This window comes from Lynx rufus, unplaced genomic scaffold (assembly GCF_022079265.1).
Source record: "Lynx rufus isolate CCGP_SWC_20201006 ecotype Redwood Valley unplaced genomic scaffold, mLynRuf1.p SCAF_7, whole genome shotgun sequence".
Classification (NCBI taxonomy): Eukaryota; Metazoa; Chordata; class Mammalia; order Carnivora; family Felidae; genus Lynx; species Lynx rufus.
In genome coordinates, this window is record NW_025814889.1 from 135,110,614 (window position 1) to 135,132,130 (window position 21,517).

The window sequence follows — 21,517 nt, forward strand, 5'->3', positions numbered from 1 at the left end:
CCCCAGTAATCTTAAATGACGTTGTAAAATATGTACTTGTAAGTTCTTTACACCATATTCTAAATACCAGTGATGTGGGGCGCCTGGGTGGCGCAGTCGGTTAAGCGTCCGACTTCAGCCAGGTCACGATCTCGCGGTCTGTGAGTTCGAGCCCCGCGTCGGGCTCTGGGCTGATGGCTCGGAGCCTGGAGCCTGTTTCCGATTCTGTGACTCCCTCTCTCTCTGCCCCTCCCCCGTTCATGCTCTGTCTCTCTCTGTCCCAAAAATAAATAAACGTTGAAAAAAAAAAAATTTAAATACCAGTGATGAAATTTGAAGTAGGGTTCAAGAACGAACGGCTAAGAAAGAATTCTTGAGACATTTTGGTGCAAAAAGGTGATTTTATTAGAGCACAGGGACAGAACCCGTGGGCAGAAAGGGCTGCACCTGCAAGTGTGAGGGGTGACTGATTATATACTTTAAGTTTGTAGAGGCAGGGGAGGTTTCTAAGGAATTTCTGTATGCTGAAAGCAGGGTCTTATAGGACACTGAAGATTTGACTATTGTCAAGATAAGATTATTTTTAGTTTTTAATGAAATATAAACATTGAGGCATTAAGGCAGCCATGGACTCCTTGAGGAATGTCACATACTGCATGTCTCAGGTATCTGTCAGTGGGCTGCAGGCTGTAAGGAGATTTCATTTAAACTACATTATTCTTGCCTTTGTTCTCATCACAAGGATCTCAAACCCTGAGGGAGGGAGTATGGGAGATCTACCCAGAAGAGTTCCACAGGGCAAGACAGTGCAGACCCGGGGCGCTGTGTGCTCCCACATTCAAGCCCAAGGAAAACCCACCTAGCCTGCTCTGCTGCCAGCTTTCCAAATGGGGACAAGAACCATCAGGGACCACAGGTACCCTGTGGCCTTAGCTAAAGGAACAGGGCTTGGAAAATAGCAACAAAGGCAGGCAGTCAAGAACCTGCCATTCTTTTACTTTCCTGAAGAGGAGGAGCAGGAAATATATTTTAAGATACAGAGAGGGGCGCCTGGGTGGCTTAGTCGGTTAAGCGTCTGACTTGGTTTCGGTTCATGTCATGATCTTGTGTTTTCTGAGTTTGAGTCCCACATTGGCTTCTGTGCTGACAGCACGGAGCCTGCTTGGGATTCTCTCTCCCTCTCTCTCTGACTCTCCCCTGCCTGCTCGTGCTCTCTCTCAAAATAAATAAATAAAACTTAAAAAAAAAAAAAAAGACGCAAAGAGCCCCTAGACTTGTCTTCGGACACTGGTGGGGGGTGGGGGTGGGTCTGAGCCTCCTCTGAAGCCAGGTTAGGAGAAGAGAAATGAATGGAGGGGCTGGGGGTGCTGCCAGGCAAAGGACCAACTGCAGCAGCCCGGTGGGAGAGAGGCTAGCTGGCCCTCACTGGCACCCAACCCCACGGTGCCACTGAATGAAGCCCTGGCAGAAAAGGGGACATGAGCTGAAAGGTGCAGAAGACAATGCAAAATCCTTAGCAGATCAGGGTCTGTGTGCAGCAGGAGGGCTGAGGAGTGAGCCTGAAGGGGGTGGGGAAGGGGTGCGCGAGACAAAAGGCCTGTGCCTGGCTGTGTTGTCACCACCACTTGAGTTGGGCAGAGCAGGATGGCTCCCTGGCGAGAGGCAAATCTGGCATGTCTAGGAAGTAGAATCTGCAGGTCACTTTGGAAAATAAGGAGCCAGAAGATGCCACACATCTTCCACGTGAGGTGAGATTTCAAACCAGCACCCTGTGCACTGCTGCCCAGAGTCCCTAACTGAAGGTGCCCATGACCCCACGTCCATATTGCAACTACCCAATTAAAGAACAGCTTTATTGGTAACCAGAGGGAACCAAGGTAACCTGGCTGGTGTTAGCCTGCAAGGCCTTATCCAGGCAGGCAAACCGATCACACAACTTGTGGGAGTTCCTGACAAGAGGTCAGATCTCCAGTCCTAATCATAAGAGAAATTCCAAGTCCTGATTTCAGAGTCAACAGAAAGAAGATCGGAGGGTATCAGTGGCCCTGCTTGTGGGGGCTCAGGACGCTGGCTCAGTTGTTCAGTCACATCTGTGGGGCCATGCAGACAAGGTAGAAACCAGGAAGGCCATAGGAAATCGCCCCAAGACAAGTTTCCAAGAAGGTTCACACTTGGGCAGGGTGTGGAGCCTGGCCCTCAGATTGCACTTTGGGTCTCATGGGGCCAGGTCACCGAGTGGGCCTGGGTGTCAGAGAACCCCACTTACTAGCCCTCGGCATGTGGAGGCTCCATGGTCTGGTCTCAGTGATGCCGCCACAGCCTGTCACATGTTTCAGGTCCTCATTGCTTGGACTTCCCCAGCTTCCTGATGGGATACAGGTACCACATCACTACCCCTGAAGGGTTGATGACCACCGTGAAGTTGGTTTTAGGGTGGAGGCCACTGATGACATCACCCGTGTAGACGTTCTGGGCCTGTAGTGGAAAGAGGTATCGCTGGTACTACTGAAGAATGGCTGCAGAGACCCCCTCAGAGGGTGTGAAAGCCTGGACTCTGGCCTGCCTGGGGTGGGTCTCCAGCGTGCCCTACAGAAGTGGGAGCCCGGAAGGGTACCAGCCACAGCCCTCGATGCCTGCAGCTGCCCCTTGCGCTCCTGCCAGAGGACCACCCCCAGCGACACCCACACGGGGAAGCCCGAAGCCCCACAGGTAGTAGGATACTCACCTCATAGGTGCTGGAGCTGTTAAAGTTGAGCCGGGCGAGGGAGGAGTGGTAGCGATAAGGCATATCCGTCCGGCGGCTGAAGAAGACTAAGGCGCTAGCCTCGTCGGCCAGGGGCCTCACGTACACTTCAATGTGGGATTTCTCCTGGACACAGAGGTGGCTACCGGCTGGGCTCCCTGCTCAGGCAGGCCCTGAAATCCCCTCCCTGGCCCTCCTTCGAGCTTTGGGCCCCCCTAACCCATGGCTCCATGTCATGCAGAAGTTTGGAGGATACCCCAGCCCTCCAGCACCCCCAACTTATTCTTCCCTGACTCAGCAGATGCTCCCCGACACTTAATCTGTGCCAGGCCCCACGCTAGAACACAGATACAAGTGCATAAGGTCCTGTCTCAGACAGTTCATAGGCTAACGGGAGGGATAGACGTGGGCAGCTGCTGGCACTGGAGCGGAGGACACTGTCCATAAGACTGATGAACTCTGCCCGGAGCGGCCGGGAGGGTGATGCCCCGTCCTTCAGAAGGTCCGTGGGCCTGGTTCCACCATCAGCTCCTCCAGCAGGATTAGTTCCCTCCTCTGGGGATCACCAGTTCTATATGTGCCTTCTATAGTTGTGTGGATTTCTTTTAACTAGAGAGGTGAGGATCTGTGCAAAGAGCACAAGCTGGGAGGCTATACTGTTGGAGTCAAGTTCTGTTGCACCCTTCACCAACTGTGTGGCCTTGGGTTATTTAGACTCTTCAAGTCTCAGTTAAGCAGGGAAGTATTTACCTTCTCAGAAAAGGGACCCAGAATGCCCAGCACACAGTAGGTGCTCAATAAATCGTAAATGCTAGTCTAGTGCTAGTAGCAGTTGCATCCCTTGGCTCAAACAACTCCTAAGCTCTGGAAGGAAGCCCTAGCTATTTGCCAGACATCACAGACATGTGCAGAAGTCTCGTACTTCCAAACCTAGGGGCCCCACTGTTTCCGTGTGCACTTGTGTGGTAATGTCTCCCTTTCCCAGATCCCATGAGCTGTCCTGCTCTGGCCTTGTTCTCACCCAGGCAAATGGGGGGACGGTTGGAGCAGCTCCCGGTAGAATCCTTGACCGAATACAACCAGGAAGGTGAGCTGAGCAGATTTGAGGCCCAGCCTTCCATAACCTCCAGGCTGGCAACCTTGTTCTCAGGGGGGGGCCTAGTCCCTCAGCCTTCCCTTCCCTCCCCCCAAACTCCAGTACCTTGAGAATCCTGCGTCCTTGGATGCCCAAGGGATCCTGGTTGATTTTGATCATGAGTGGATTCTGCAGAATGTCCATATTCTGGGCAGAAATGGTACGCAGGTCCGTGGACATGAAGAGGGGGGCTGCCAACACTGTCCATAGGGCCATCTGGGCCCGGGCTTGCTCAAAGCTGAGGCCAAAGTTCCCTATGAGCAGCTGGGGGCAGAGGAGAGGATCGGTCAGCTCTGCCCTCTTTAGGAAAGTGGGCACGGGGACCAACTCTAGACATGTAGCCCAGGCAAGAGAAGATGGAGCGGGAGGACACTGTGGGGCCTGGTCCAGCGAACACTATTCCCTAGGAGCGTGGCCTTGGGGTGCGTCAAGTAAGTCACTCTCCCTCTGAGCCTCAGCTTTTTTATTTCACCAAGATTATGGGGTGGTGATATGCCATGGCATCGGTTGTCCAGAGGAGCCAGTGGGGTCCTGTTGCCAAAAGCATTTATACACCGACACACTAAAGTCAAAAAATACAGCCAGGGTGGCAGCGGTAGGCACCAGACCTGGACAGAGTCTCTGCTCCTGCCACAAGTCACCCACCTGCCCTAAACACAGGTGGCAAGACTGAGGGGGACACTTCCTGACCCCAGGGCAACCAATCCAAGACTGGACACAATTACCGCTAAGCAACATGGTTACATACTTAGTGATACCCATGTAACACAGCACTGCATGTGCCAAACTGTGCCAAGCGTGTTAAAGGGTCATCCATTTTAATACCCAGAACAACCCTATATAAGGTAGCTACTTTTCTCATCTTCCAACTGACAAAACCGAAGCACAGAAAAAGTTAAGTCATTTTCCCAAGGATAAGTGGCCGAGCGGGAACCAGAACTCGAAAGCAGGCTAATTGGTGTTTCTCCAGGTGTCTATCTGGCCTGGTGTCTGTAATGATTATAATCACTGGTAGTAAATGCTTGTTGACTAAACGAAGAGATAGCTAGCAAGTCATAAGATAAAGTGCAAAAACACTGAAGTCAGGGCTATGAGTGAGGTAGGTGTGAGGGGCCGACTCTGCCTGCAGAGGCTCTGTGGGAGGGGAAGAGGGCACAGGGCATTGAAAGGTGGTCAGAAGCAGGCCTGGCAAGGACAGTCTAGGGAAGGAATGACTGGAGTATGTGGACTCTTCATTATCTTCACTGTCCCGAGGAATAGTGTCCCACAAGAGTCACTACAGACCAAGTTCTCAGGTTTCAAGAAACATCAGAACCGCCAGGGAAGACTGTTAACAATGGGTATTCCCAGGCCCCGTTCGAACATCCTGATCCAAAAAGTGGAGGTGGGGCCCTGGGAACAGACATATAAACCAGCTCCCAGGGTGAGTCTGATGCAGCTAGTTCAAGGACACATTTCAGAGACACTGATCTAGAACCTGGCAGTGAGCATCCAGGAAGACAGCACAGGGCAGTGGGGGAGCAGGTCTGTCACAGCCCGCAGGCCTTGGGCCATCCCCCTCCATGCTGGTACCATGTCTGGGTCGTTCCAGTGTCCAGGGCCTGCCACTGGCTGCAGTATGTCCTGGTGGTCCACAAACCAGTCCAGGATGGACAGCACGCTACTCCAGGAGTCCTGGATGTCATCATAGTTGCGCCAGACGTTGCAGATTTCTGCCAGCAGACTGTAGTTCACCTGGATGTCGGGGGAAGGCAGAGTCCAGCAGCAGAGTCACGCCTTGCTGCCTGGAGGCCTGCACGGGGGCGGAGGAGCCTCAGCAGGAGACACACAGGGTGCAGAAGGGGGAAGAGAACAGGCCCTGAGCTAGATCACGATGAGGAAGGTCTCAGAAAGCGGGGTCCTGCCCTGGGGCTTCCCAGGCCTCATCTCCACCTGTGCTGGTGCCGGAAGTCTGCCCTGCCCTCTCATGCCCGTTGGGGCCAAGCCCGGGGAACGGGCCCAGGCTGGTATACCCACAACCCTCGCTACTGCACACCCACCCCTGTATTCTCTCAGTGAGCCCCGCCGTCTGCCAGCATTCTCCCTCAGGTCTACAAGTCTGGTCCCACCCTTTCTAGTGTCCTAGGTGCTGAAGGGCCCCTGGTGATATGCCCACAATGCCTTTCAGAGGCTCAGCCCCACTTGCATGGCCTCACTAGCCTTCTAGATGTCCTAGCCCACTCAGTACAACCAGGATTCTGACCACTGGCTGCATGATGTGTGTCAGCACATGACATGTAGTTCCATGCCCTGGACGCCCACCCCTTCGGCCCACCTGAGAAGTGCCTCCTCTTCTCTAGACCCGGGGTTGGCTGAGGCCCCCTCTGGGGCACTCAGAACCCTCTCCTAGACTGACAAATCAGCACACCGGCAACTATGATGAGAGCAACCCTGACTGCACAGGAGGGGAGGAGGCTTGGGTGTGGGGAGCATTGCCAGGTGGGCTCACGGAATGGCTTACCTTTGGGGGAAGGCCCCCTTCATAGGCCGGCCAGCTGCAGGAGAAGGCAATGGGGCGGCCTGTGGCATTCAGGGCAGCTGCCATCTTGGGGTATCCTGGAAAAACCCCACCCCTACATTTTAGGCCTGAGGAGGCACAGGATGAAATCTGGGGCCTCAGCCCAAACCTCCCACCAAATGTGAGGGAACTGAGGCTCAAAAGAGGAGGTGCCTCCCCCCTGTACCCAGAGCTACAAACACTTCCTGGGTGGGGATGGTGCCAACCCATCTTTAGGAAGCCTGGGAGGCAATAATCCTCCCAGCCTCTGGATGCAGGGAATTGGAAAATACTACCCCCTGGGGGCCATACAGACAGACCAGCTCGGCCAGGTAGGCCCCGGTGAGCTTTCCATGGCCACCCCTCCCTGTCTACCTGATGGCCCCCGGCCAGCTCCAGGACCCACCCATGGCCCGTTCCTCGGGGGTCGAAAAGCAGCCATCCAACTTCAGCATGTCCACCTTCCACTCGGCAAAGGTTTGAGCATCCTGAGTCACCTTGTCTAGCGTGATGCCTGGGTAACCCATACAGGTGAAGTTGCCCATGTCCTCGTAGATGCCCAGCTTCAGGCCCAGGGAGTGAGCCTGTGGAGGGTTGAGGACACAAGTGGGCTTAGGCAGGACCCGCAGGGAGCCACCTCACAGGCACATCTGACCAGTCCTCATTAGAAAATTATCGGCTCCCCACTATCGAAAGGAAAGAGTGTGTTTGCTGGTCTGTCTCCTGCCAACTATGGTCCTTCTCCTCACTCCAACACACACCTCCCATGGGCAGCTGCTGGCCTCCAGGCCTTGCTTCTGTCATCCCCTCTGCCTCGAATGTCGTCTCTCTATAGCAGCTCAAGAATTGCCTCCTCCGGTGAATCTTTCTGAAATCCCAGGCTGGAAAAGATGCCCCTCCTGGCTCTTACCCACCGAGGTGGGCCGAAACTAGCTGTCCATTTATCTGTTTTCCCCACCAGACTGATTTCTCAAGAGGAATTGTGGAAATAAGCCCTGAGCAGGGGGGGGGGGGGGGGGTGCATGAAGACCCTGGTCTGGACCCCAGGCTAAAGGGCAGGGCTGGGGTGGGGCTCACATAGTCAGCCAGGAAGGCAATGCCATTGGGGAAGCGCTTGGGATCTGGTATCAGGCGGCCTTTGGCGTCACGCCCACCAATCCAGCAGTCATCCATGTTAAGGTATGTGTAGCCCAGGTCCCGCCATCCGTCTTGTGCCAAGTGGTCGGCCATCTCCATGAAGAGCCGCTCGCTGGTAAGAGGCAGGGGATGGGGCAGCTCAGTCACCCCCCACCCCTTTCCTCAGAGCTTTTCAGACTTTTCAGAGGATCTGAGTGTAAATCCAGGCTATGAGAACCATAAGCAGGGTGGAAAGAAAGGAGCCGTTTGGCCCCAGGCTGCAAGACTGAGCCAGCCTGGCTGTAGCAATGATCTTTCAGTGATCTCAGGGGCTGGGCCCGCCACAATGCCCCTGCCCCACAGGCTTGACAGCTCCCACAGAAGCCCCAAGCAGGTCACAAGGCTGTCAATGTCCCAAAGGTCACCTATGGTTGCATCCTCTCTGGCACGGGCGCTCTTTTCCTGCCCTCCACTCCCTGCCCCTACTCCCCGGGGTCTTGGGCAAGGCTTGTTAGGTGGTGTGGACCTCACTCACCTGATGCAGTTCTTCGGGTCCTCGTCACAGTCAGTGTTGCAGCGGAAACGTTCCCAGGCCAGCCAGCCCATGGGTGGCTTCCGCAGGAGCCCATTCTCTAGCACCAGCACCCGGGCCACCAGGGCCAGCAAGAGCACTGCAGGGGAGTCAGAAGGATGACTGTCAGTGGCTCCCCTAGCCCCAGCCCTCGCCCCACCCCACCCATATGCTGTTGGGCTCTGCAGAGGCCGCTGGACTTCACATTAGGGGAACAACCAGACTCCTGGGCTTGAGAAGAATTAGCTCCTATTGTAACTGCCGGCTCCAGCAGTTACAGTGAGTGGGCTCACGGTGCCTGGGGCAGGGCAATGTGTTTGAGGCCTGAGTCCCCACCTGCTATTGCCACAGCAGTGCCGGAATCGGTAAAAAACTAACACTTGAGGTTGTATCCTTTCTGCACCCTGACTAGCTCCCCCAACTCAGTGTACACAGAACTTGGCCAGACTCCAGGTCTCCTGAGTCTCACCCAAGGCCCTTTGCTCTCTACCACAGACCCCCAAAAGGCCTCAGAAGGGCTTAAGAGATTAGTCAGGTTTGGATCTGCATCTAGCCATCTACGGAACAACTACTGCGGTGTTGATAACACATAAAGCAGGTCCTCTGTACTTTGAGGGAGAAGGGGAGAGAAAGGAAGTGGCCTCTTTGGAAGGGAACTGATTCCTAGGTGGGGAGCATCTCCTTCTTGCTGGCCCAGCTCCAAGAGTAAGAGAGAGGAACATGTCTCCCACATACCCACATCAAAGAAAGAGGCCCAGACACCAGAGGGCTGGAACTTCCTCCAGGGAGCCCCTATCCCCATCGGGTCTCCTGCCCTCCCCAAACCACCCCCACCCGCGTAGGTACCTGTTTTCAGCAACATCGCTCTGGACTCAGCGTCTCAGGACCCGACCGGATCTGCTCTCCTTTCACCAGCTTTATACGTTGGATTCTGGAAGGTAAGAAACGTTAGGTAAGCACCGGGGTCCACTACTGCCTCGCTAGCTCTACCGCTCTCAACCTTGAGCGTGGATCCCACAAGCCGCCCTCACTGTTCACCACCTCCGGCCCCCAGCTATCACTTCCCCGAGCCTGGGTTCTTCCTTCAGAAATACTAAACAAGATGTCTTAGACGTTAGACCCCACCCCCTCTGTAGTGCCGGGAACCCCCGGCCCCACGGGCGGCCCTCCGCCGAGCCGGGGCCAGAAAAAGGCAGCGACCGCCTCTGGGACGCCCAGGAAGAACGGAGGCATCGGCCTGGGACCAGGCTTCGGACTCCCACCGGCTCTGGGTTGCCCCCGCCCCCACCCCGTCCCCACCCCGTCCCCAAGGACAGCAGCCCAGCAGCCCTAGCGCGGAGACCGTCCCTCAGAGTGCCCCGCTCGCGGAACTCACCCTGCGGACGCATCCAGAACCGCCACAGGCTTCGGCCTCTGGAACACCGACTGCTGCTGTAACCTGATTTGCCTACAGCGTTCCACAGGGGGCGGAGCCTGACGGCGGCAAGCCTTCCCGGCGGAACCTATCAGAATCCCCCTAGCAATGTCGTGTCCCGCCCCCTGTGGGCCCATAAGCCCTCCCCCGAAGTTCTCAAAGCCCGGCCCCCTCAAGTTCCTTCTCCCCGCCCACCTCAGGCAGGCACCACCCGCGGAGCAAGTCTATGGACTGGGTGGGTGACCTGACTACCGTGGCTCCCCGAGAGGCTAGTCCTTTCACCTCTGCGGGGTTCCTGAAGGCGAGCACAGTGCCCGACACAATGTAAACGCTTAATAAATACTATGGAGTGAATATCTGCTTTTTAAAAAGGAAGTGAGAAAATGCCATGATGCATGGTGTAGGGCACTGTTTTTGCGGAGCCAGGAGGCTCTCCTCCCCTACCTGACACTCTGGGCCAGCCACCCATTGTACTGGCCCCAGGCACTCTACATATTCTTTCCCTCCTACATTCATGAAATGTTGTGTTTTTTTTAATGTTTTATTTATTTTTGAGACAGAGAGAGACAGAGCATGAGAGGGGGAGGGGCAGAGAGGGAGGAAGACACAGAATCTGAAGCAGGCTCCAGGCTCTGAGCGGTCAGAACAAGGGCTGGAACCCACAAACTGTGAGATCATGATCTAAGCTGAAGTTGGACGCTTAACCAACTGAGCCACCCAGACACCCCTCATCAAATATGTTTTTTAAGTTTATTTACTTATTTAGAGAGAGAGAGAGAGAGAGAGAGAGCGTGCACATGAGTAGAGGGGGAGAGAATCCCAAGCAGGCTCCACACTGTCAGCACAGAGCCTGATTCAGGGACCTGAGCCAAAATCAAGTTAGATGCTTAACTGCCTGAGCCACCAAGGCCCCCCTGGAGTACTCCTTCACAACATACCTCAGGTCACTCCTTGCTCAAGACCCTGTGACAGCTGTTCATCTCAGTCTGGAGACTCACAGATTTACAAGGCCCAACCCCACGCATTCTGACCACATCTCCTGCTGCTGTCCCCCTCCTCCCTGCCTCTCTGCCACACTCTTGCAGTTCCTCAGACACAACTGGTCTCAGGGCCTTTGCACTAACTGTTCCCTCTGCCTGGAATCATCTTCCTCCAGATTTTGGCATGACTGGCTCCCTTATTTCCTACCAGTATTTCTCAAATGCCACCTTCTCAGTGAGGCCTACCCTGACCATCCTATTTGAAATTGCAACCTCGCTGCTCCAGCAATTCCCAAGCTCAGTATGACTTCCTATATTTTCCATACCACTTATTACCTTCTAACACATTTGTTATGGTTTCTGTTATTAACTGAATAAAAGTTAGTGGGAGAGACAGATAATAAACAGGAAATAAAAGCATGAGTATAGGGAATGTTCTGTAGTGGCTAGTGCTATCATGAAAATACACCCCAGGGATGTGATAGACTTGAGGATGAGCTACTTGACATCGCATAGTCAGGGAGAGGACATTTAAGCCGAGACCTAGTTGGTGTGAAGGAGCCCTGAGAAGTTAGAACTGAGGGATAGAGGTAAGAAGGAACATTCTAGGCTGCAGGAACTGCAAAGGCTAGAGCTCTGAGCTGGGAACCACCAAATTCATGGGCAGATATTCCGACCTCCCTGGCTTCCAGGGCCGTCAGGAACCCCCAGCCTCCTGCGTTTGGTTGTGCATTCGGGGAACCCTCACCACAAGCCTACCCTTGGACCAATTCCAGGCAGAGCCCTGGGGACCGCGGGTGGGCTGCAGGCCGGTGGGAGTGGCGGAAGCAGAAATCGATAATCCCCAGAAACAGAAACGTGGGCGCTTCTGGAGCCGGGTGGGGTTGCCAGGAAGCTCGGCGGGGCCTCGCAGACTGGATAGGAGCCCGCCCAAAGGAGGCGCCGGGCCCAAGCCGTCCCAGGCTTGGCTCAGTGGGAAAAGTGGGCCGGGCGGGGAGAGGGGGGCTGGAGAGGGGAAGAGAAGGACTCCGAGTTCTCCTGGCGGTGGGCTGGGTCCGAGGCCCGCGGACGGCCTGCGGCGGGGCCCTGGGTTCGAGGTCGCCCGCCGCTGACCAGCTCCGTGGTTCTGGCAAGTCTCGGCCTCTCCGGCCTCAGTTTCCCTCCCGCGTGGATCCAGAAGCCGCTTCGCAGATCCCCGGGTGAGCTGTGGGAGGGGAGGGGGGGTGGTAACTCGAGCCGCCCGGAAGGGGTCTCCCGGCGTCCGCGGCCACGTTCCCGCCCCGGCGGAGGCGCGGAGGCGCGGGGGCCGGAGTCCGGATCGCCCCAGGCCGCGGGCGCAGCCCACCGCGCGGACCGCCCTCCCGAGCTTCGGCGCGCCCGTCGGCGCGGAGGTGAGCGCGGGCCCCGCGGGCTCTGGAGGAGGCGGCTCCCGGGAGGGCGTGGCCAGCGGGGACGTGGCGGGGCAGCCCCACTGCGCGGACCCGGAGACTGAGGTTCCCGGCGAGGCGACCGCTGTTTTAGGGCGGTGGCGGGTCAGGAGTCCACCCGGTGGGTCCAGCGCCCCAGCCCGTCCAGCTCCTCTAACAAAAAGACCGGCGAGACGCGGTGCACCGACTCCCTGCCGGCTCCGCGGTCGGGGCCTCGCACCCCTCCCCAGGCTCGCGGCGGGGGCGGGAGACCTGCTCCTCCCGCTCCGGAGCCCCTCTCCGAGCCCCGGTGTCGGGCGGACGCAAGGCGCGGCCGGGGCAGACCTCAGTGAGCTCCTCCTCCTCCTGCGACCACCCCACCCTCGTGGGCCCCCGCTTAGGCCTTATCATGACTGATCCTTACTTTATTTCTTCCGTAATTCATTTTTACATTCATTATTTACTTTTGTCTGTTTACACTGTGTCTCCCCGCTTGAATTCAGGCTCCAGGAGGGAGGGGCTGCTTTGTCCGTTGGCGTTTTCTCACTCATTTGAATACTTTCTTCCTGGATATTGGAAGTCAAATGCGAGCGTGGGGCGGGGGGGGGGGGGGGGGGGGGGAGGGAGGGGGGTGGCAGCCAAGGTGAGTCCTGCCCATTCTGGGGTTGGGGATAATGCTGTAAACACAAATGAGATAGATCATTGTGGCATGAAGGAAATGCAAACAGAAGTGAGGGAGCTGCTGGTTGGGTCACCTTGGTGATCAAGACCACTTTAGATACAGCCATCAGGACAGACCTCTCAGATTAGGTGACTTAAAGCCAACCTGCGACATGTGCTAGAAGGGAAAAGCAGGAAGCTGAGGACACTTAACTCTGACCTAGCCCTAGGGAGTAGAGTACTGAGTTCTGAGAAGTGATATTCAATTGCTCCTTATTAAGGGCCTGGCCTGGGTGAGTGGGTGGGTAGGGAGATGATCAGGGTAGGCCTCCTGGAAGAGGTGGTGGTTTTTACTGGGCTCCTAAGACTGAGCAGGAGTTCTCATCCCCTAGGAGGGGGGGTCACTGGGTTTGACAATTGTTTTGCAGGTGCCCTAGGAACCACATAGTCAAAGGGCTGAGCCGTGTGGCCAGACAAGCCAGGCCCCTGCCCTCTTGCTGTGAGCTCTGCTGGTAAGTGAGTCACTGCCAAGGCTTGCCCCTAGAAGATATGAGGGAATCGGGAGACCCAAGTTCTGCTTCTGGCTGGTCATGCAGCCTTGGGCAGTTCATCTTCACTGCTCTGGGCCTCAGTTTTTCATGAGTCAGGAGGACAGTTGAACTAGGTGTCACTTATGATCCGTGAGGCACCGGCAGTCAATGGCTGAGGATGGTCCTACCCAGCCACGCCTTGTGTTTGTACCACACTCGTTTACTGCACAGATCCATATCTAAGCCCCCGCTGACGGAGGAATGGGGCAGGCCTGCCTCACCCTGCCCTCATCTGGCCTTGAAGGCTGCGGATTCTTACTAAAGGGTAATTGCGCCATCAACGAATGAGAGGCCGCGGGGGCCCAGGAGGGTCACAGAAACCCTGGAGGTTTGGCCTCAGGGTTGGAGCTAAGGGGCCCCTGGATCAGGGGATGGTTTAGGCATAATGATTTCTATGGGTTCTGTGGCCTCAGGATCCATTTCAGCTCAGCTGATACCTTTTTCTTTGGATTTTAAAAAGCTGTGTCAAAGCCCTCCATACCTCCTGGTCTGGTACACGTTATCATTTTCTCTGAGCCCTCTGGTGTCCAGTTTTTTCCATGACCCTCACAACAACCCTTTGAGAGAAAAGTCAGGGGAGGCTAGCCCATTTCACAGATGAAGACAGTGAGAGCCTCAGGGCACACAGCAAGTGAGTAGAGGCCACAGAGCTGGGGCCCAGGTCTCCTCCAGAGCCAGCGTTCTTTTCCCCACAGGAGCACAGAGGCTGCCTCCCTCTCTCGCCCTCTCCCGCCGCCACTTTTTTTTTTTTTTTAATGTTTTTATTTTATTTTTGAGAGAGAGAGACAGAGACAGAGTGCGAGTGGGGAAGGGCAGAGAGCAAGGGAGACAGAATCTGAAGCAGGCTCTAGGCTCTGAGCTGTTGGCACAGAGCCTGATGCGGGGCTCAAACTCATGCTTAACCAACTGAGTCACCCAGGTGCCCCCCCCTTTTTAATTTTTTAAAAATGTTTTCCCCTCACAGTTCTTATGGGAGCCATGAAGCTGAACGAGAGGAGTGTAGCCCACTATGCACTGAGCGACTCCCCAGCAGACCATACGGGCTTTCTGCGCACTTGGGGCGGGGCAGGGACTCCCCCCACTCCCAGTGGCACTGGCCGAAGGTGCTGGTTTGTTCTCAAAGGCAACCTGCTGTTCTCCTTTGAGAGCCGAGAGAGCAGGGCCCCGCTGAGCCTGGTGGTGCTGGAGGGCTGCACGGTGGAGCTGGCGGAGGCTCCAATGTCTGAGGAGTTTGCCTTCGCCATCCGTTTCGACGCCCCTGGTGTGCGCCCACACCTGCTTGCGGCAGATGGGCCCGCGGCCCAGGAGGCCTGGGTGAAGGCACTGTCCAGGGCGAGCTTTGGCTACATGCGCCTGGTGGTGCGCGAGCTGGAGAGCCAGTTGCGAGATGCCCGCCACAGTCTGGCCTTGCATCGCCACTCATCCTGGAAGGCCATTACCAGCCGCTATAAGCCCCAGGCTCCTGACCATCGGCCTCCGGGCCTGGAAAACGGCCACTCCCTCTCCAAGGATTGCAGCCCTGTGGACTTGGGTGAAGAAAGGGGCAGCAGGCCAGCAGGGCAGGGCTTGGCCGAGTTGCAGGGCCCTGCCGGCCTCTTCCCGGGCAGGAGGCAGAGCCCCCTGTTCCCTGAGACCTTCTACTTCTCTGCCTTGCACAATTGGTATGGCCAGGAGATCTCGGAGCTGAGGCAGAGGTGGATGCAGAGGGCCCGGGGGAGCCGGCCAGAACGTGAGAAACAGGATGGGCACTGAGCCTCGGCTCTTTGGGTTCTGCCCTTGTCCTGCTGGTCAGGACACCAGAGCCAGTGCTTCTCCAGGAATTTAATGTTTATTTGTTTTAAAGTTGCTTTTTTTGAGAGGCTTCTCTCCTTCCTGCTTTTTAGGCCCCCTCCAGGCTCCAGATCCACCTTTGTGCCTGGAGGGGGACCAAGGAATCGTTAACTTGCAACCCCTTTGTTTCCTGAGGCCCAGAGAGGAGGGGATGCTTGCTCAGCAACCACAGGGCCAGACCCAAGTCTCCTGACTCTGTGCTGGACTGCTCCGCTCTCAGGGAATATTAATGAAATGGAGGAAGTGGGGACTATTGCATGGCCTCAGGCTGCCCTGCCTGTTTACCTACACAACAGACTCTACAACCACAACTTCTAACAACAGACTCTACGACCACAACTTCTAACACAGGGAGTCGTGTGTACATTTAAATACCAGAAGCTGGCTGAAATGTTGGCTCGAGGGACTGACACTGTCAGAGAAAGTGGATTTATTGTCCTGGGGGTTTCTGGGGCCCAGCTCTTCCTGAGCGGTGGGAAGATTGGGCATAGGAACTGCAGTTTGGGTGGGGCCCTTTGGAGGGGCAGGGCCTTCAGCCAACGAAGAGGGATTGATTCTTCTCAGCAAGTGTTGGGGCCCCCATCTTCTCTCCCTGGCTGCCTTGTCTATAGATGGTGCTGGTCGTTGTCCCAAGAGGGGCTGGGAGCTTTTTATGTCAGCAGAAATCCTTCCTGTATTCTGTCCTTAGCAGCCAGCTCCTGGAGCTGCCAAGTGGGAAGCCAAAGAAGCCAGGAGGCAATGTGGCTCCCTGGGGAAGCCAGGTTGTTATTTTGGTTTTCAGTCGAGGGCATTCTGGGAGTTTGAACACCAGGATAAATTCTTCTAACTGCTCCCAGAGAGCTGTTCCCAACCCTGAACCCCTCCTAGGAACTCATTCACCCTCCTGCTTGTCAGCCGGCGCGTATCTGCCAAGACCCTCTCGCTGCTACTCTCAGCAGCATGGCGCCAAGTGCTTTATCGATTGTTTTGGGAGGCAAAGTGGCTGCGTCTAGAGAGCCAGCAGCCAGACTAGCCTGAGCCCCAGAGGTGTGGCAGCGGTGGCTGGATGGAAGATGCAGAACCTGGTCAAGACATCCCCCCCTCTCCATACACACAGTCTGCCCCTTCTTAGACTCTCAGTCCCTTATTAGGGCCTTGGGTAGCCTGACCAGGGCCAACGAGGTCCAGAGGCTGTGACCGACAGCCTCTTGAGTCCAGCACGCCCAAGGCCACCAGAGTCCAGAACCGGTTCCTGCCAGGCTTGTGTCCTAAGAAGAGGGGCTACCTTCCGAACCCTGTACCGGAGTCCCACAGCCCACTGCGCCTTGTTTTCTACACAGACACTATAGGCTTTTATCTTTCTTATGGTTACAGTATTTTTATATGATTAAAACATTAGGTTTTTATTACTCATTTTGGTTCCTCAAAGTTTATTTTAACAACCACTTGACCAATTTGTGCAAAAGCCCCATTTCTCCCCTTCAGTTATGGTTTACATTTGCCTATAGAGAACGTACACCTTGGCAAGAAATAAAATTCCCAAATCACCCAAGTAGTACAACTAATAAATTTATATTTTTTTAAATATTAAAAAGAGAAATACAATTGTTTCAAGCTCAATTAAAGTGATTTCTCTTCTCAACAATCACCCACTCTGCCAAACCCTGGCTGTTCTGGGTGAGTGAACAATTCGAGGGGCCCACGAGGACCGCCAGCCAGAAGACCCCGCCCGGCATGCCCAGAATCAGCCGGCTGTTGGGGCATCGGCATCCTCCTCGTGACGTCACCACGTCCGGCCGGTAACAAACGCCTCTTTTCTACCGCACAGGGAACTAGGCGCACTGCGCAAGTGTGAGAGCTGGGCCTCTCGTCCGATCTCAAGGGTCTCGCGAGGCTTGCGGCCGTGCTCTCCCCGAGGACGTCACAGGGGCTGGGCGGTGCGGCCCGGGTGCCGAGCTAGGGGCGGAGCTGGGAGATGGCGTCCGCAGCGGCTCGCTGGCTGGCATTGGCATCCGTCCGATCCGGGGCTTTACGGAGCGGGCCGAGCTTGAGGAAAGGTGGCGATGTCTCCGCCGGAGGGGGTGGCTCAGGTCGGAGCCTGGTACCGTCGAGGTCAGTCATCGTTACTCGCAGCGGCGCCATTTTGCCCAAACCGGTGAAAGTGAGTGTCTGCCTGGAGGCGGGGCGAAGGGGCCGAGGCCAATCATTATGGGGAGTGTGTGCGGGTCGACGCCGACTGATAGGTGCAAAGGCCAATCATACAACCGCCTTAGACCGGAAGACGGATCAAGGACAAAGTTTAGCAATGATGCCCTGCGAATTTTGACAGGTGGGAGGAGATGGTCGGGTCAGATCCCGGTGTTGATTGAGTTGGGCGCAAGGAGACAGAGGATGGAGGGGTGGGGGAGCGAGAGCTGAGGACTGCACGTTGCACTAGTTTATCGTGAGGAGCGCGGTGCGCGAGTTCTCCAGGGCCACAAGACTCGGCTATATGCACCCAGTGTAGACAAATCACGTAACCACTCTGTTCTTGTCAGCCTCAGAGTTGATGGGATGAAATAACGAGTTGTGAAAGGACTTTGTAAATAAATTGTACGTGGGACAGACCTTTTCTTCGTAGGAGTTTTGACCTAGTGTTTAATTCATGTAATTTGCAACTCTGAGAGGTGTGCAGGGAGGTATTACAGTCAGTTTTTATAAATGAAGAATCGGGCCAAAGCAGTGAAGCCAGTGAGGCTCCAAAGCGAGCAGCCCGTCAGGTCCTGGAATCCAGGTTTCTTGCTGGTCGACCCTCCTCCCCCGCCCACCTCCACCAGGTCCTATTTTTTCCACCACTGAATGCTCTCACGTGCCCTGAGTACCCTTGGATTTTTCTAAGTAAAATGGAAACAGCCCTTTAAGCCAAACAAGTTTGCTTTTTGACTCCGGTGCTGCGTGGGAGTTAACAAAACAAAAACAAATTCTCTTAAAGCTAATCCGGCCAGTGAGCTCAGGATTATTTCATGGCAAGCAGCAGGGTCCATGCTGGGGAAGAGCTGCCTTATAAGAAGGCACAGCTGAAAAAAAAATTTTTTTGGAAACTCCATAGGAAAATATGAGAGGATATGTTGAGATTATACTGAAACTCCCTTAGTCCATCTAAAACAGCCAGTCTTTTAGCGTGAAGACATGCTCACTTTTCAAAACATGCTTGTTTTGAACATTTAATGTGGTGCAATTAAACTTCTCAGGCCCTGGGGAATCAGTTAAAGGACTGTATCCTTTCACTGTACATGCTCATTGTTTTGTAATCCATTTTCACGTATTTGGTGTCTTCAAGTAGAGGTGAGCTCTGTTTCCACAGTCCAGCTCTTAGTACTTTCTTACCTGTTTGTATCTGCAAGTAATTACCAGGTTGAGCCCTAATTTTTAGATGTCTAGAATGCCTTATACTTTTCTTCCCAGTATCCACTTTGATGACCATCATCTTATCAATTCTTTGAATTATTTTTCTTGCTCTTTTTCCGAGGACTTTAAAACCAAGTAGTTGCTTATCACAGGTCTGGGGTCCACAGGAGTGCCCCTGAGGGCCGGGCCTTCTGTGGTCCCACCAGAGTGGGCTCTAGAACTCACAGCCACCACTCTGACCCTCTGCAGATGTCCTTCGGCCTTCTCCGTGTGTTCTCCATTGTGATCCCCTTTCTCTATGTCGGGACGCTCATTAGCAAGAACTTTGCTGCTCTGCTTGAGGAGCATGACATTTTTGTCCCAGAGGATGACGACGACGATGACTAACAGGTAAGACTTCTTTTCCCCTACATGCACTGGGAACAGGAAGTGGGGTGGGGCATCTAAACTGTGATGCAGTTTGGCCCTGTGGTAGTTTCCCTCACTTGAAGCAGAAGTGCAGACCCTTAATAAAGTGACTCACTTGGCTGATGTTTTTATTTTGCCTTTTCTCTACATTGGATGAGGACAACTATCTTACTTAGAACTTCACTGGGATCTTTTCCGACTAAGTTGATCCCAACCAGCCTTTTTATTTGCCCTTTATGTACCCTCGTTCTCTCAACCCGTAAGTTTTCTTAACGGTTTAATATGCTTTAGACACCCACCCCGAACAGCTTCATTCTCCACATTGAAATTTAGAAACTGCACATCCTCACCATGGTTCGCAAGGTTACCAAACTCCGTACCCGTACAGGCTGTACAGGCACCGCAACCTGGCTGTTCACAAACCTTTCCCCCGGTGCCTGTCCTTTTCACCTTTCACGTCTTGGCTTCTGGTGCTCTAACGTGGGCTGCTTGGCTGCCTCTCTGTTGTAGATAAAGACAGTTCTGGCTCCGTAGTCTGGGATTCAAGGCTTGCCATGATCTGGTCACATGATCTGGTCACACCTCTTATTCCAGCCGCTTCTTCCATATTCCCAACCACACACCTATCCCCACTATTCACTGTTTCTTGAATTACCGACAGGCTTACCCACCCCCGAGCAGTGGCTCACTCTTCCTGCCATTGGAAGGCTATTTCTCACTACACTTACTTTCACAGTTCTTCATGATCTTTGATGAAGTCTTCCCTCATTCCTCCATCTGAAAGTGAGGCTGTGCCCTCTGCCCAGTCCCTCTTGTGACACTATTATACACTTAAGCACACACACACCTCCAAATTCTACTAGACGATGAGCTTCCTCCTGGCAGGGGACAGGGGGTTTTGTTTTGTTTTAAAGTAAGTTCTACACTCAGTATAGGGTTTGAACTCATGACCCCAAGGTCAAGAGAGTCTCACGCTCTACCAGCTGAGCCAGCCGTGTGCCCCAAGGAACATGTCTTTTATACCTTTGGGCCCCCAGTGCCTGGTCTCCGGTGAATGTTCAGTACATGTATGAAAGAATAAAACTGCCTTGCTTCTGCCTTGTTTGGTAGAACCTCCCTGGAATTCTCTTTTTGGTGTGTGGATAGAGCGCTGCTCCGTGCCCAGTTCACTGCTACATTCCTTTCTTACAGGACATGGAGGAAGTACAGAAAGGAGACAGCCCTAACTTAATTCAGATATGATGATCCTCATAGCCTCTCCTACTTCCCTATCAGCGGAAGGGCCCAGGGAAACCCCTCAGCCTCCTGACTCCAGCGAAGCCTCCTGCACCGTCTGTGACCATACCCCAGATCCCCAGGCTCTGGGAGGTTCCCCAAAAATGTGCTATCCACTGAGCACAATCAACTTACGAATAAACATAATAAATATCAGCTATGTATGACTGAGTGGTGGCCGAAGTGTCTCAATATGAGTAAGACCCTAGTTGCCGTTTCCTGTCCCTGCTGACCTTTCTCTAGCAGCTGAACATAACAGGTCTTTGATTTATAACCCAAGATTCCCGGGCCCCTCTGGAGCTACGAAAGTAATTGCGGGTGCCTTGGACCTATTTTCATTATTTACAAAAGCCCAGCAGAAACTTTCCCCTCAGTAAAGATGTACAAGCTAACTAAAGCCTCCAGCTTTTTCTGTGTTGAGGAATGCTGGCTAGTTTTCACCTGCTAATCATAAGCTTTGTTTAAAACTCCTTAGAAATACCATTATTAGGGGTGCCTGGGTGGCTCAGTTGGTTAAGCATCCGACTTCAGCTCAGGTCATGATATCACGGTCCATGGATTCAAGCCCCGCATCGGGCTCTATGCTGACCGCTTGAAGGCTGGAGCCTGCTTCAGAGTCTGTGTGTGTCTCCATCTCCTCTCACCCCCTTGCGCTCTGTATCTCTCTCTCTCAAAAATAAATTTAGGGGCGCCTGGGTGGCGCAGTCGGTTAAGCGTCCGACTTCAGCCAGGTCACGATCTCACGGTCCGGGAGTTCGAGCCCCGCGTCGGGCTCTGGGCTGATGGCTCGGAGCCTGGAGCCTGTTTCCGATTCTGTGTCTCCCTCTCTCTCTGCCCCTCCCCCGTTCATGCTCTGTCTCTCTCTGTCCCAAAAATAAATAAACGTTGAAAAAAAAAAAATTAAAAAAAAAAAAATAAATTTAAAAAAATTTAAAACATCATTCTTAGAATGAATCTTTCAAAACTTGGGTTCCTTAGATGAAAAGATAGTAAAGGGGTTGGTGGTGCTAAAAAATGTGGCAATGCCCAGGGTGACCGTGTACTCAAATAATGAACCCATCTCCAGCATTTAGCCGCCCAGGGAAGGAACCACCAAAAGCAAACAAAGATGAGTTATTTAATCTGCGTCAACACTGATTCTCCTGTCCCTGGAGCCACAGTCCCATTTGCAAACAGTAGAGCTATTTCTGTTGTCTGTGCACTAAACAGCTGTGTTCCTAGCAGAGCGCCTAACTGGGTAGGAAGCTCATGTCCTTTTAAGAACTGACGCTTGTTGCAGGTAGAGGGGCTGGGCCTCTGAGCTGCCGTTCGCTCCAGAGCCCAGGGAGGAGCAGCCCAGCCCGTCAGCCCTAACTCTGTGCCGCTCAGCGTTACTCTCATCTCTCCCGAACGGCAAGAGCTAATTTTGGATAATCTGTGCCGTGACACCAAGCTATCCTGGAGGCTGTGGAAACACAGCTAAATTAACAGAGTCATCCAGCCTTATACCCGGAATGATGGTTTCTGAG

The 21,517-nt window shown here is 54.1% G+C and overlaps 3 protein-coding genes across 4 annotated transcripts; 2 read left to right on the forward strand and 1 right to left on the reverse strand.

Annotated features, from left to right (window-relative positions):
- Positions 1-1,818: 1,818 nt before the first annotated feature.
- On the reverse strand, positions 1,819-9,555 carry NAGA (alpha-N-acetylgalactosaminidase). Of its 2 annotated transcripts, none has more exons than XM_047066451.1 (10): positions 9,456-9,555; positions 8,927-9,011; positions 8,045-8,180; positions 7,471-7,642; positions 6,800-6,977; positions 6,358-6,452; positions 5,430-5,591; positions 3,924-4,121; positions 2,705-2,848; positions 1,819-2,454 (listed from the first exon to the last, which is right to left on the reverse strand). In XM_047066451.1, the coding sequence occupies exons 2-10, from the start codon at positions 8,940-8,942 to the stop codon at positions 2,320-2,322; spliced, it is 1,236 nt and encodes a 411-aa protein (XP_046922407.1). In that variant the 5' UTR covers positions 8,943-9,011; positions 9,456-9,555; the 3' UTR covers positions 1,819-2,319. The 2 variants fall into 2 exon arrangements, with proteins under 2 accessions (XP_046922407.1, XP_046922408.1); XM_047066452.1 differs by lacking the exon at positions 9,456-9,555 and adding an exon at positions 9,206-9,292.
- A 2,417-nt stretch (positions 9,556-11,972) lies between these two features.
- On the forward strand, positions 11,973-16,352 carry PHETA2 (PH domain containing endocytic trafficking adaptor 2). The gene is made up of 3 exons (XM_047066753.1): positions 11,973-12,229; positions 12,969-13,052; positions 14,095-16,352. The coding sequence occupies exon 3, from the start codon at positions 14,100-14,102 to the stop codon at positions 14,880-14,882; it is 783 nt and encodes a 260-aa protein (XP_046922709.1). The 5' UTR covers positions 11,973-12,229; positions 12,969-13,052; positions 14,095-14,099; the 3' UTR covers positions 14,883-16,352.
- Positions 16,353-16,847: 495 nt separating this feature from the next.
- SMDT1 (single-pass membrane protein with aspartate rich tail 1) lies at positions 16,848-20,176 on the forward strand. The gene is made up of 3 exons (XM_047066754.1): positions 16,848-17,100; positions 18,576-18,716; positions 19,926-20,176. The coding sequence occupies exons 1-2, from the start codon at positions 16,915-16,917 to the stop codon at positions 18,711-18,713; spliced, it is 324 nt and encodes a 107-aa protein (XP_046922710.1). The 5' UTR covers positions 16,848-16,914; the 3' UTR covers positions 18,714-18,716; positions 19,926-20,176.
- Positions 20,177-21,517: the final 1,341 nt, after the last annotated feature.

Excerpts from the sequence above, each read along its gene's own strand:
- NAGA (XM_047066451.1), bottom strand. Across the intron at positions 7,643-8,044 it reads GACCCGAAGAACTGCATCAG|CGAGCGGCTCTTCATGGAGA; the intron begins GTGAGTGAGGTC and ends GCCTCTTACCAG. Across the intron at positions 6,453-6,799 it reads CCCCGAGGAACGGGCCATGG|GATACCCCAAGATGGCAGCT; the intron begins GTGGGTCCTGGA and ends GGGTTTTTCCAG.
- PHETA2 (XM_047066753.1), top strand. The coding sequence starts at position 14,100 with ATGGGAGCCATGAAGCTGAACGAGAGGAGTGTAGCCCACTATGCACTG.
- SMDT1 (XM_047066754.1), top strand. The coding sequence starts at position 16,915 with ATGGCGTCCGCAGCGGCTCGCTGGCTGGCATTGGCATCCGTCCGATCC. Across the intron at positions 17,101-18,575 it reads TTTTGCCCAAACCGGTGAAA|ATGTCCTTCGGCCTTCTCCG; the intron begins GTGAGTGTCTGC and ends GACCCTCTGCAG.